The sequence below is a fragment of the Choloepus didactylus genome, chromosome 3, assembly GCF_015220235.1.
Source record: "Choloepus didactylus isolate mChoDid1 chromosome 3, mChoDid1.pri, whole genome shotgun sequence".
In the NCBI taxonomy this organism is placed as follows: domain Eukaryota; kingdom Metazoa; phylum Chordata; class Mammalia; order Pilosa; family Megalonychidae; genus Choloepus; species Choloepus didactylus.
The window spans coordinates 25,185,361-25,199,868 of record NC_051309.1 but is presented as its reverse complement, the minus strand read 5'-3'; the positions used below and the strand labels follow the sequence as shown (position 1 = coordinate 25,199,868).

General features: G+C 33.6%; 1 protein-coding gene across 1 annotated transcript in view; it reads left to right on the top strand.

Annotated features, from left to right (window-relative positions):
• DHX15 (DEAH-box helicase 15) overlaps positions 1–12,883 on the top strand; it is a 70,286-nt gene extending 57,403 nt beyond the window's left edge. Inside the window, exons 8-14 of the mRNA XM_037829511.1 lie at positions 782–931; positions 1,476–1,584; positions 2,137–2,328; positions 5,158–5,280; positions 8,634–8,824; positions 11,030–11,199; positions 12,316–12,883. Coding sequence (XP_037685439.1) covers positions 782–931; positions 1,476–1,584; positions 2,137–2,328; positions 5,158–5,280; positions 8,634–8,824; positions 11,030–11,199; positions 12,316–12,433 — 1,053 coding nt within the window. The 3' untranslated portion in view covers positions 12,434–12,883. The remainder of the gene's footprint in view (positions 1–781; positions 932–1,475; positions 1,585–2,136; positions 2,329–5,157; positions 5,281–8,633; positions 8,825–11,029; positions 11,200–12,315) is intronic.
• Positions 12,884–14,508: the final 1,625 nt, after the last annotated feature.

The following is a 14,508-nucleotide window of genomic DNA, read 5'->3' as shown; positions in this document are numbered from 1 at the left end:
ATTTAAGGAATATGGAGCTAGTAATAAAGAATACTGGGTTACCATCCCTGCAGACTTATTCAGTATTACAGTTGACAGTGTAAAGGTTATGGATTGTGCCTGGCACATTATTTGGAAAAAGTTTTTGTGTGCCTTTAGTTGTGCAGTGCAAAACACTAAGCACTTTTACCAAATCGAAGTGTCTACTCAGTATTTACTCTGTCTTATTTTTCAAAGATTTTTGGGGTAAGTTAATTACTTTTTACAGGTATAATTGGGAGAATTAATTGTACACTAAGTATTTTTGTTTTTGAGTGAAAACTTTACCTTTAAACTTAAAGCCTGTGTCTGCCTTCATATGGACTAATTTCAAAATATATTTCTTAATGTGGACTTTGAAATTACAAGTGGACATCAAGTGTAGAAATTGACAGGTTTGCTCTGTTCAGGCAAAATCTTTCAGCACTATCCAGTACAAAAAATGAGGTAAAAATTGGTAGAACTGAAATTATCTTAAATTAGGAAGAGTAACCAGGATGTGTGCCATCTGTGTATTAGATAAGCACCTTTCCGTGTTAGCGTGAATCCTTTGTAATGATGGAGCCAGAATGCCTAAAAGCAAGCTAAGGCATAAGGGTGGTAAATTGTGTTACTGTGACAGCATCCTTTATTTATGCTAGTCATCAATACTACTTTGTTTATTTTATTTTACTGTGGGCTTTGGGTACCTCTGTTAGGTCACAGTTTTGTGTTATATATATATATGAAGAAATGATTCTTAATGTTATTTCCATTCCCATAGGTGTACAATCCTCGAATCAGAGTTGAGTCCCTTTTGGTGACTGCAATCAGTAAAGCGTCAGCTCAACAGAGGGCTGGTCGAGCTGGTCGTACTAGACCTGGGAAATGCTTCAGACTTTACACAGAGAAAGCTTATAAAACAGAAATGCAGGTAAAGGAGTATTGCTGTAGCCTTCCTATGTGTTTGGAAGGTTAAATTGAATTTGTTACTAGAAGAAAATTGCTTCATTTACTTTAATGTTACCTTTGGGACCATAAGCTCCTTAGTTTTTCCCTGAGTCACATTTATGGTATAATCTACCAATATAACTCTGTTACAGTTCAAAGTTGAGGTGGGCAGCAGCAGTAGCACTTGATGGATTCTTTGAGGGTTATTACGTTGTAACTTAATAGAAAAACTTGTTTATTTACCAGATACAGTTTCCTTTAGCTGTTTACCAGATGTAATTCCTTTAGCTTATATAATAATTTGATATTGTACCTTATTATAACATTATAAAGGTAATTCATTTTCAGGGCTGATCTCTCTCATCTAGTCTACAAGTATTTTTCTCCTCTGAGACAGTGATCTAGTAACAATGCCAAAGTAAATAGTTAAGGTGGCAAGGAACAGGTGTATTTAATTTTCTGGAGCAAGAGAATTAAGGAATGCTTAACATAACAAATATTTTTGGTTTTTTTTTTTTTTTTGCTAGGACAACACCTATCCTGAGATTTTACGTTCTAATTTAGGATCAGTTGTATTACAGTTGAAGAAACTTGGTATTGATGATTTGGTGCATTTTGATTTTATGGATCCACCAGGTATGACTTGATCAAAGCATATTTTTAATAAGACCTTTCAACCAAAATTGACTCTTTACTTTTTCTCTGCTACTTATGCAATACATGTATTAAATACATTTTGCCTTTTTCCTCTAGTATGCATCAAGATAAGTCGTTTGTATAAGAATTAGAAATAAATGGTGACAGTTACATGAGGAAATAAATACTCTTTCTTTCTTCAGAATAACCAGGTTATTCTGGGAGATTGGGTTTAATTGACTTGTCATCCAGGTATGGAAATGAGAGAATTAAATTCCCTAATTTTTCTTTGGAAAAAAATGGTAAACACTTTGATGAATTATTTAATTCATTTGGAAAGTTGACCATTTTAACTCTACTATTGAAGAAAATTTTGCACTTTTATGTGATTCGTTGTTTGCTAGATTTCCATAATTGAATTAGATGATAGTTTGAGTTTTGAGTTCATCCACTACAGAATGAAAAATGAGATTGCTTATAATAGTTTGTACTTTGTCACATTTTTGCTTGCTAAAGGCAGCTTGACTAATAAGAGTGCTTCTTTCCCTATAGCTCCTGAAACTTTGATGAGAGCCCTAGAACTTTTGAATTATCTGGCTGCTTTAAATGATGATGGAGATCTGACTGAATTGGGATCCATGATGGCAGAGTTTCCGCTGGATCCACAGCTCGCTAAAATGGTTATTGCAAGTTGTGACTACAACTGTTCTAATGAGGTCCTATCTATTACTGCTATGTTGTCAGGTAATAGAGGGAAAGGAACTAAAAAGAGCCCAACTCTTCAAAGTTTGGGTGGACTTCACTTTTGTTGATGGTTTTTGTTTATTTTAATATTTAATATGATAGATTTTATAGATGGTCTCAAAGAACTCATTTTGTTTAATCTTGTAAATAGTTTCATAAAGGCAATATTTACAAAAGTAAACATTAGTCCTTGTGCAAAAAACATAGTTAAAAACGTTGGCTCTCTTGAGTGCAAACAAGAATTTAATAAGTAAAGAATAAGATCAAACCCAGTTGTAATTTTATTTGGTAGGTTCATCGGTGCTATCATTTTGCTTTATTTCTAAAAATACAAGAACTTTGTTCTAGTACTTGGCACTTTAAAGTGAGCTTGTGACAAACCCAAGCTAAATTGAACCTTTTCTACATGTATAAATATGTATTCCAGTGGTAATCAAATAAATAGAAATAATGAGGTATGATTTTAGACTCAAAATCTGATCTGATAATGGTATTCTTTTACAATGGCAGAAGCACTTCATAAAAGAAATATACCTAATAGATAAAATCGCTAATTATGAAAATGGGAACATTAAGCAAAAAGAAATGGTGCTGTTTTTAAGTAGCAATAAAACTTAATTCACAAATGAGTAGTAACTTGGAAATTAGATTTTCCAAAAAAGAGAAGAAATATTGTTAACAAGCAAGTGAATGCTGATCCTTATAGGTAATTTTTTTTAATCTTGAGTTTTTACTGACTATGAGAGTACTCTTGCCATATTAGTTTTAGTACTGGGGAGAACTGGCTTCCAATCGCGGAATGGTTTGTTGCTGTTAATTAATGTCTCAAATAATTCAAATATCTCATGGAATTAAAGGATAAATTGAAAAAATTCTAAATATAAAAATTATGGCTTAGATTAGATGTATGGCATTTTCTAATGTTGTGAATTTTTTATTTAAGAACTAGCTAAAATGTTCTTTTTTGCAGTTATGATTGATCAGACTCAGAGCAGATGGGCAGGGCAGTATCGAATTATTTTAATTAAATTGTAGTCTCATGTGCGGAGGTGGTGGTAGGTTGTTGTCTGCCTTTCCTATGTGTTTCGTTAGATTCTCCCAGTTGTTTTTAGAGAAGGTGTGGGGCAAAAGTTAATAGATTATTTGTGTATTTGTTATCTGCCCAGTTTTTAGCCCCCAAGTTTCTTATCGAACGTACTATGTAATTGCTATTGTTGGAGTTAAGAGAAACAGTCTTTGAAAAAAATTGGTCATTGTGGTGCAGTTGAAACTGTTCCAACTAATTCTCAGTCTTATTTGTAATAGGAGTTAAGCAAAAAAAAAAAAATGGGGCTTTCTGGTGGTCTTCTTTAGCAGATCAAGAGAATGAACATTTATATGCAGTGGTTTTTAAGCAGGCCATTTGTGGGAAGAAGTATTAAAGAGTGAGGAAGAAGTGATGGAAAAAATTTGGCTGAGCTTGTAATGCTTTGTTTTCCATTTAAATAGTTACTGAAATTTTGAGGTCCTGATAAGCAGTGCATGTTAGGGACCTTAGGGAGTGCTCTTTATTCATTCCCACAGTTAACTTTGGTGGCTAGGCTAGATCACGTCTACTTTCATAGTTATGAGAAGTTTGCATATTTTTATGAATTGCCTTGCTTTGATTACATTAAGCAAGACAGTATTTACTGTGATCGTGTTTTGTTGTCTTTTTGGCTACTTTGACATCTTTTAAAGGGGGAAGTGGTATGGGAAAGAGTAACTATATTGTATTTGATCTCATTGTCAATTCCCATTTTCTTCTATCTGCACTGATAATTTATTTTTTCATTGACAAGGTTTTAAGAGCTTTAAAAATGTGTCGAAAAGTCCCAAGCTGTTAAGTATTTTTATTCTCATATTGCTTTTATGACTATGGAATTGCTGTAGTGAATTAAGGAAAGCTATATTGCAAAAAATTTAGTGCACACTTTGTAACAACTTAAAGAATTATGTGGATTAATATTGAGGCTCTAAAATACTGTAGTTGCACATTTTGATCCTTGAAATAATGCCTATCTCATGACTAATTGTCAACTTTTTAAATATTGGATTACTTTTGTATTGAAATTTGATCAAATAATAGCTTTTTAAACTTGGGACTTTATTTATTAATCTTTTTATGAAAATGCTGGAACACTAGGCTGAATATCCCCAGCCTTTTTGAATTTTCTTAATTCAAAGGCGGTTTAACCTTCCACCACTACTGCTATCATCAAAACCCGAGATTTCTTGATATTTTTATGTTCACATATGCTTCTGCTCACCGGTGCTAATAGTGATACCTACCAGTTGGTAATAGCCATAGCACTAGGGAAAAATTGTAATCGAATTTTGGCAGTACAATGGTTGCAAGTTGTTTTTAGTCTTGCAGTGTGCAAGTATAGCCTCATAACTTTGACAGCCATTCAGTGGATTCAGTGGGTGGCCTTTTGAAAAATTACATTTAACTGAAAGGCTATTGACACCATAATTCTGGTTATTGGTAGAGCTATCAGCACTGGTTTTTGAAATAAGTTGAATTTTCTAGTATATTGATGGCCTTCAGAATAGCTGTTTTCATGCCTACTTTTAGATCTAGTTAAAATAATCAGGTACTCTGTAGCTTTGAAACCCTCTTGTCTTACAGATGTGGTTAGGTGTTGATGTACCAAATCAAGGTAGTAAACAGTCCAAGATGCAGTTGGAGGCCATCCTGCCCTGCCCTATGCTCTGTGAACTGACCTAGCTAGGCCTTGTTCCTCTATCTGTGAATGCGTGACTCATCGATATGGGCGTTTGTGTTGGGCCCATACCAACCTTGTTTAGTCCCACAGTGTTTTGTTCGCCCCACGGAGGCCAAGAAAGCCGCAGATGAGGCCAAGATGAGGTTTGCCCACATAGATGGAGATCATCTGACATTGCTGAATGTCTACCACGCTTTTAAACAAAGTAAGTGTAAATTAGATTGAAGGTACTTTTGTCTAAATGTCACTTGCAGCATATAAGATGTTTCTTCATCTCACTTTCACTTATTATCTGTGTCTACTTTACATTAGAAACCCAGAGTTTCTTCCAGAAAACTGACTTGGCATTTAAAATAGAAATTGCCGATCTTTCTCAGTCATTTACTTTTATAATCAGAGGGGGGAAAATGCAAAACTATAAAAATGAAAGATTTGCATAAAATTTACCACTAATATACAAATTTTGCTATACTTCTTTAACTTTCATTTCCATATATTTATTTTTTCTGAATGGCTTTGTGTCCTTTATAGAATCATTACTGTCGTTATTTTTACTAGTAAATGACTCTTGCAAAAAAGTAAAACTAACAAAAGAAAAAAGGGGTCAACAAATTTGAACAGGCACTTCTCAGGCTGCAAGTGGTCAGTGAACATGGGGGGGCAATATTTCAGTCCTACTGTTAATCCAAGAAATGTATATTATTGAGATGTACCATTTTGTTACCTATAAAATTGACAGAGATGAAAGGAAAATAGTCTATTGTTGTGTGGGAGTGAGTTTAGTGGAACAATTTATACCTGACGTTGGAATATAAATTGACTGATCTTTATGAAGAACAGTAGATTTTATGTTAACAAGAACAGTAACAATGTCATACCTTAGACCCAGAAATAATCTAGGAAGTTATCTTTTTAGAATTTGGTGGATGCAGGTGTATTTGAAGATTTTCATCCCAGAATTATTTATGATAGTAAAAAAATGGGAACTACCTGAAGTACCTACTAGTAGAAAGATGGTTCAGTGAATTATGCTATAGCCACGTGATAAAATATCACTCTAGCTTTAAATCTTGTTTTCTAAGAGTATTTAGTGACATGAAAAATTTTTGTCAATTATTTGAAAATGATGAAACAATCAAGTTCTTGCCAGATGCTGTTGTTGAAATGCACCATTTATAAAAATGAAATGAGAAGACAACTTTTAAATAACAGGAAAAAATGCTGAAATAATTGAAAAGAATCTGAAAAGGTTAGGTGTCTTGCATTTTAGTAGACTAAGCTGATGGGTGGCACTTAATATAAAGAGATTGATAGCCCTATATGATCACCCTTTGCTAAAAATGTGTCTTTCTGAGTTTCTCTGTTAAGTTTGTAGTTTCTGCTAATGAGAAGCTAGTTTCCTAATTTGTAAAGTTGACATTCAAATTTTGTTCCTCTTATTTTATTCGTAACTCATTTTTGTCTCATGCCAGTCCTTCTAAACACTTCTAAACAGTGCCTTTTGACTTTGACATCTGTGTAGATGAGATGAATTTATTTGTCTGGGTCCAAGAATGCCAGTACACGTAACAAAGGGCACAGAAGCTAAAGCGCTCCATGTATCTTTCTTACGCAGAAACCTAGTATGATTTAAATAGAATTGATGCATTATCAGTGGAGGAAAAGGATAAAGCTCTTCTCTGCTTAGGTCTAACAAATATGGGCATACATGGGAGTCCAAAAGAAAAGGTGGTCGAGAAACCAAGAGCCGGAAATCAGTACATGATTCACTTGAGAACATTTTTCTTCTCCCTCCTGTGTCCAAGATATTGGTAATGTGTAATGTTAAAAGCCTTTATCCCTGTTGGATGGGTCCATTCAAGAAGCCTACTGTATTTCTATTGTGGGCCAGATATGCTGGGTGATACCAGGGTGACCAACAGCCACAACTCCTGTAAGTGGGAGGAGGTCCTTGATAAGGATATCTGAAGGAATAGCATGGGTTTTTTAATCCTATTTCTCTCATAAGATATTTTAGTTAATCCTTTTAAAATTAGGGTATTGTATTCTTTTTGTCATTTAAGCATTTGGTAACTATTTGCATTTCTTAATTGTGCTTTGAAAATGAAATTTAGGATTGATATATTGTGGAGGTGTCTTTCAATTTTAAATAAAAATTTAATATATTTTATACTATAGAGGAACTGAGGTTTTAAAAACAAAGTTACTAAATGATGCTTATTCTTTATGCACATCTTTAATAGTTAGGAACTCTCTGTAAAAATATTGGGCAGTAGACATCGTATCCCATCTCTTTCTGAATTGGATAAGCAGTCAGAGGGAGCTTAATCAGTTAAAAATGCATGATCTTCTAATAAACGCTTTTCACTGCCAGAGGGGTGGTAAACTGTTGACTGGTTTGGGACCTTCTGCTCTATACGTTTGTCTTAAATAAAGTCAAAGGAAACAAAATGAAGACATTAAATAGAACTATGCACTTCAGTCAAAAGAGAGAGGTATTTGACAAGTGTCACATATTTCAGATATCGGTATTTCGTTAGAGACAATGGGTGATTGTGTAATATAGTTAAAAATTCATGTTGCTAAAATGTCATCTTAATACTATTTGTGTAAATTACATTTTTCAGAGAAAACCTTCAATGTAAACTATTTTGCAGTGCCTCTGTGTGTATGTTAGATCTAAGAGTGGTTTACTGTTGGTGAGAATAGCTAGAATTTGTATTTTAATAAAATGTTCCCAGTTCTAGGTTTTGTCTTCACTCTTAAATTATTTCTTACAAATTTAGAAATACAGAACCATCAGACATTAGTTGTTTATCCTGACAAACCACTTATAATTGCCATTTTGTTACTCTTTATGAATTCTTAAAATTGAGAACCTCAAAAAAAAAAAAGTCACCCTAGATTAGAAGCTGTAAGTCAACACCCATTTTCTACAATCCCTCTTTTAATTTCTGTTTGGACAGCTTTTATTGCCTTTCAACATATTACAGAACATCAGCATAAGCAAAAATACCTCTTAAGCATGCTTCCTTGGTTTTTTCTCCTCTGAAGATACTCTAGTGCTTTATTTTAAATGGCGACAACTTCAGATGTACATCTTTTAGTTCTAGATTAATTAGTTAATGCTGTCTTAATGGAGATGTCAGTAAATTACCGAGTTTCCTTAAAGATCCGCATTTCTTACTCGATTCTACCCACTCTGTTTCTGAAATGTGGATGCATTTTTAATTGGTAACAATTTATTTATTCTGTTGTCCCTCTGAAAAGATGTGTTAATGGATAAAATGACTTGCTTCACTAAAAATAATTTACACTAAATCATGAATGTTTTGGCATTCTATGCCAAAAACCTTAGTGTTTTATTTTGACTTTGAGCCGTACTACAGATTTTTAGAGAAGTTGTAACCCTGACCCTAATATTGCAGTTCATTTAAAGAAAATGAGTTGGGTAAATCCCCTCTTTGGATTATTTGGCTCGCTTTTCTTTCCTTTATAATTAGACAGTGTATCTATTTGGATGTTCATGATCCCTTTTTTTTCCCTCTAACTTTGTAGATCATGAGTCGGTTCAGTGGTGTTATGACAACTTCATTAACTACAGGTCCCTGATGTCTGCAGACAATGTACGCCAGCAGCTATCAAGAATTATGGACAGATTTAATTTGCCTCGTCGAAGTACTGACTTTACAAGCAGGGACTATTATATTAATATAAGAAAAGCTTTGGTTACTGGGTATTTTATGCAGGTATGTGGATAACACAGGAACATGTAATTACATGTTTACATGATATTGTTTGCTTTCTCTTAATGGTCCATTGAATCCCTTTACATACAAAAGTGAGTTTAAGAACGCCTATGGAAATTATCCTAAATGCTGTTACTTGAGGTTTCTCTAGTGAACTCATAAACTAAGAAACTGTGTGACTGATGAGTAACAGATTACTAAATAAATGGCAAAGTTTGTAGTCCAGTTGTATAGGAATTGGTTTTAGAATTACCTTTTATTAATGGTGTTTGTGTACCAAATGAATTTCGTGGCCATTTTTTAGGTATGATAGCATCTATTTCTTGAGTAATATGAATTTCAACCCTTGACTTTGGTGAGCTGTCTTAAAGAGTGTCTCTGAATATGGATATTAATTGGAAATGTATCACCATAAACAGAGTACTGAAAGTAAGTGATTGTCTGGATGGATCTACAAGTACAGTTAACTTTCCTCTTCAAATACCCCAAAATTCAAATACTTTTAGTGCCCCAAAATTCAAATACTCAAGTAATTAGACTTCATTTACAGTCCTATAGGGTGATCAGTGATATTTGTAACTAAGACCCTTCGTTGGGTGCTGCAAAAGCCAGAAATGTCTTTTCAGTTAAATAAATAGTAATTTTAAAGAGTTTTGGTTTGATAAAAGCTCAAGAAAAAATTGGTGGTAATAAAATTGAAAACAAATGGTTCATTATTTGGGATAGGATTGATTTTAATTCTCTCCTCAGTTTCATTCAGTTTGAAAGGCAAAATCAAAGCAGTTCAGAGGTGGGATGTGGTGGTGTCTGTATTTGAAATTTAATTTAACAGTAAGAATGTTAATTCTGACACCTTCTTTTGCTTAATTGAGTTAGATATGAAAATTCTTTCCACAGACTCCTAATTATATTCTTAATATTTATTTACTGTATACTAGTATATGTTAGCTTCCTTTTGACATAACGTTCATAAATTTTTTTTACTTTTTTTTTCATTAATTTGTTTCTAATTGTTCAAAAAAAATATTGACAAAAGTAGCATTCAAGCATTATAGCTCCCAAGTTTTCTCTTGAGATTAAAATTTCTGTAAGAAGCAGATCATGCAAAGTACCTGGCATCTAGTAGGTGCTTAATAAATATTTACTGGATGAAATTGAGTTCATTTTGTTATTAGTCACACACATTCTTCACAGGCACAGTTCAAGAATTGGAAAAGGCAGATCATCTGCTTCAGTAATTGTTAATTGTTCTGTGATGGCTACCAATCTAGGCATTTGATTGTACGGGAAAGATGCAAATACACATCCCCCCTTCACCCACCCTCCCATTCTCTTTCGTATCATTCTCTTTTCTGTGTAGGTTGCCTTTTGTTTTTTGCTCTTTTTGGCTCTTTATTTTTCTGCCTTAGACATGAATCTTCTAATTGTTTGTCTGCTCCATAATTGACATCTGGAGCTAAAGAGCTCACTATGGATCATCTAAGGCTGGAAGGTCCAGAAAGGAAATATTAGGCTATATAGGCCCATAAGGGCCCCTGCTGCAACTATTCAACTCTGCCTGCTGTTGTGTAAAAGCAGCCATAGGCACAGAGGCATAGCTCTGTTCCAGTAAAACTGTACTTAAAATCTTTTAAAATAATAATTCATTTAACTGAAAAGACATTTCAAATTCATTAAAATTTGAATTTCATAAATGTCACAAAATATTTTGTTTTTAATTCATGTATCATACAGTCCATACAAAGTGTACAATCATTGGTTCATGGTATCATCACACAGTTGTACGTTCATCAGGGCAATCCATTTTAGAATACACTCATTACTCCAGAAAACAAAACAAAACAAAACACCAAAACATGTGCCTTACCCTTTATCTCCCACTATTATTGACACTTAGGGCACTCTTTAATTTTTTTTTTTTTTTTTTTTTTTGTGTGTGTGAAATATTATTCTGAGTTGTTTTTTCCCCGTTTAAAAATGCATAAGCCATTCTTCACTCAGGGGCCTTACAAATACAGGCTGTTTGGATTTGGCCCGTGGGCCGTAGTTTGCTGAGCCCTACTTTTGTCAGGCAGTGATAAATAAGTGGAGCCTTAGAATAAAAGCCAAAAGTGAAGCCTGCCAGTTGCTAATGATACAGGTAGCTTTTGTTTTGTAACTACCACATTAAAACCATTGTATTAATTTACATGATTTTGGTTTCAGGTGGCACATTTAGAACGAACAGGGCATTACTTAACTGTGAAAGACAACCAGGTGGTTCAGTTGCATCCCTCTACTGTTCTTGATCACAAGCCTGAATGGGTGCTTTATAATGAGTTTGTCCTTACAACAAAGAATTACATCCGGACGTGTACAGATATCAAGCCAGAATGGTAAGCAATCCTTTTGTTTGGTTAGCATTTTGCTCAGAGTGGAATTTGAATCCATTGCAAGAGACATGTCTTTCCCTTCATTCATAGGCAAACTTGTTGGTTTTCTTAAATGGGAACATACATTCTACTATAGATATGGGGAGTTGATCTGATGGTATGGTTGACCTGGCATCATATTTCTTTTTCTAAGAGGACAGTGGGATCGTTGGTGTGGTCATGGGCAAGATTTGGAGCAGAATATAAAGTTATAGTTGACTAGCACCAAGAGTTTCTTTGGAATCTTGTCTTGTTGTGATTAACTCAAGTCAATATTGTCCCCTGGTTTCAGAAGTCAGCCTTTTTATATTATCCGTCCCATTCACAATTACTTTTCAGTTATTTATCATTTGTATGTTCATGCTTTGAAGAGCTATGCAAGTGTAAAAACTACAGCTCTCATAGAAATTCAGTTAGCTTTTACAAAACATAGTAAGACCTTTTGTTTATTTTTGTTTAAATCTGTTCTATAACATGATGGGAAATGCCAGCCAAGAATGGTGGGACTGAAAGCTGATATTGCTTATTTTAGGTGGTGTCTCTTGCTGCATATTGTAAGGCTTCTTTCCTACACTGATTTATGACTTTGACACTTAGATTGTGTAGGACACAACCATTTTACCTTAAATGATTTGTTGAGAAAAAATTGTATGGCTAAATTTTATAAAAGATTTTAGTCTTTTGTGTATTCTTTGGGTTATATTTATAGTTATTAAAACATTGAAAATGAGAAGAATCAATTAATTTGAATATCAATTGTTTTTTATAGTACTTGTATTCTTACTATAACCTTGGAGAGGCAGGCCAAAATAGTGTGCTAGAGTGAAAAAAAATCAGTTGACATTGTTATTTTAAGTCTATGAAATGTCCACCCTCAAAGATAATTTGCAACCTACCAAAATGACACATTTCTAAAAGTGATGTTTGTAAGGATTAGACATTTGTTAAGTTTATTATGGATAGGGATTTGTAGGCTTGCCTTTTGTTCACCAGTATATTAATGCATAATGCCTATCCAGTTAGCAACTCCAGTACTTTAATTAAATGTTAATTTGGTAATTTTTCCCCCCTTCTGGACAGGTTGGTGAAAATTGCCCCTCAGTATTATGACATGAGCAATTTCCCACAGTGTGAAGCAAAGAGACAGTTGGACCGCATCATTGCCAAACTTCAATCCAAGGAATATTCACAGTACTGAATTCAATGCTTAGAACTGAAGTTACTCAGAGGACAGCTTTAAAAGATGAATGAACTCAAAAGTTCAAGTTGTGCTCTTCACGTTGGTTCAATAATGGCCTTTATTTGAAAGCTTTTTAATTTTTCTTTACAGTAAATATTCCATTCTGATTTCATAAATTAAACATTTATGCCTCCCTTTTGTGTTGACACTGTAGCTCATACTGGAAAAGTCGATCAATGTTTTGCAGTTATTGAAAGTAGTTCTATATATATAACGATGTTATAAGCATTTCTTTAGAAATGGTTGAAAATGCTTCTAAAATGTGATTATCGACCATGGTATGCATGATCGTTGTAATTGTTGACATTCCTTTTAGAAGTTGTGAAATGTTACAACTTGTGCTTATGTAGACACAATCTTCTGTCTCAGTACAGAGGCACTGACTTCAATAAAGTCTATTTATACTAATTTCGGCCAAAGCACTTTGGTTTCTTTTTTCTAGTCTCTTTAAGGATGGCATCGTCTCTTCCTGAATGTGGGACTTTTTCTATTTTCATTGTTATTGTAATTCTGATTTCATATTTAACATCTGTCTACAAGGACTCTACTTCTTGGATAAAGTAGTCATTAAAGCATCATTTATGAGAGCATAGCTTAGCCCTTTGTTAGGTTAATCAGGATATGATCTAATGTAGTTTCATTTGAAATTGGATCCCAAAAGACAGAATAATGAAGAAAGGATATCTTCTCCTCCTCTTTCTTAAAGTTCATTTTATAAGGTTGATAATTTATTATCTTGTTCCCACAATTTGGCAGATCTTTCAGTATACCTAGATAAACATTCTGAACACTCTCTGAAACAAATGTTGATTTGTATTAAGTAGATATGAGAGAGAAGGATATTACATTATAGATCTTAATAGATTTTACTAAATTTTCGGTGTAGGTTGTTTTGTGCAATATATAAAGGAGTTTAGTGTGACTAAATGTGAATTTGAGAATTTGACCTTGCATTTCCTTTATGCATTAAAAAAAAAAAAACTTTCTTAACCACAATGAGGGTGTTTGATGTGACCAGCAAAGTATGTCATAAATCAGTTATTTTCACTTTGAAGACTCCTGTTGTAATGCTTGAACTATCCTCATCCCTCTTGCTCCCCCCATCTTTTTTCATTAAAATGTTAAATAAAATTTTTACGTGTACATTGAGATTTAAATACTTTGAAGCATAAGTTTCTAATTTATGGAGAGGCAGATCAGAGGCTTAAGGAGTTAATTGAACAAATTAACTCATAATGCCTAGTGGCTTGAAAAAATGAGTTTCTTTAAGTACCTAATTTTGTTTCTATAGAGTAATTTACCCATTAGAATACTATTTCAGGTTATATTTTAATTGTTTAAAAACATGTCCCATGTTAAGTATTGGAAACATTTTAAGTATTGGAAACATTTCCCATGTTAAGTATTGGAAACATTATCTACTAGATATCTACTAGAATATTTTTTGGTTAAAGTATAGAAGCAGTTGGTCAGACTGTTTTCATAGGCAGTTCTTGCCAAAGGAATATATTGTCTGTCAAAATTCATGCCACACATGTACAGAGTTTATAAGTCAATTGCATATCTTTATAATCTGACCATCTATCTGATTTTAAATAGGTCTCATTGTAGTGTAATGTAATGCTTGATGTTGTGCCTTTTTAAATCTGAAGTTTCCAGTTGTCTGGAAATGTTTTCTTTTTAATTTTCTTTTTTTTTTTTTTTTTTAATAAAGTTAATTAAAAAAAGTCTGAAGTTAGGCCATTAGGTTTTCTTGCAAAACAGCTGTTAACTTGTAGAACTTTAGATACCTAGAACACAGGGTGGTATTTGGCAGCTTCTAGGAAAGGTGAGCGCAGTTTCTGTCTTGCACGTAACAAGTGTGCATTGAGAGTGGCCATTTGGAATTAGTAGAACAAGCCCAGTTTTTATTCCCTATCATGATACCTTCTCCAAGGATCTCCGGATTTGTTAGGCTGGCAGTATCTGACCAAAGCTTCTTATCGGCGTTATTGACAAAGGTCTGACTTTTAGAACTCATGTTTTTAACCTCT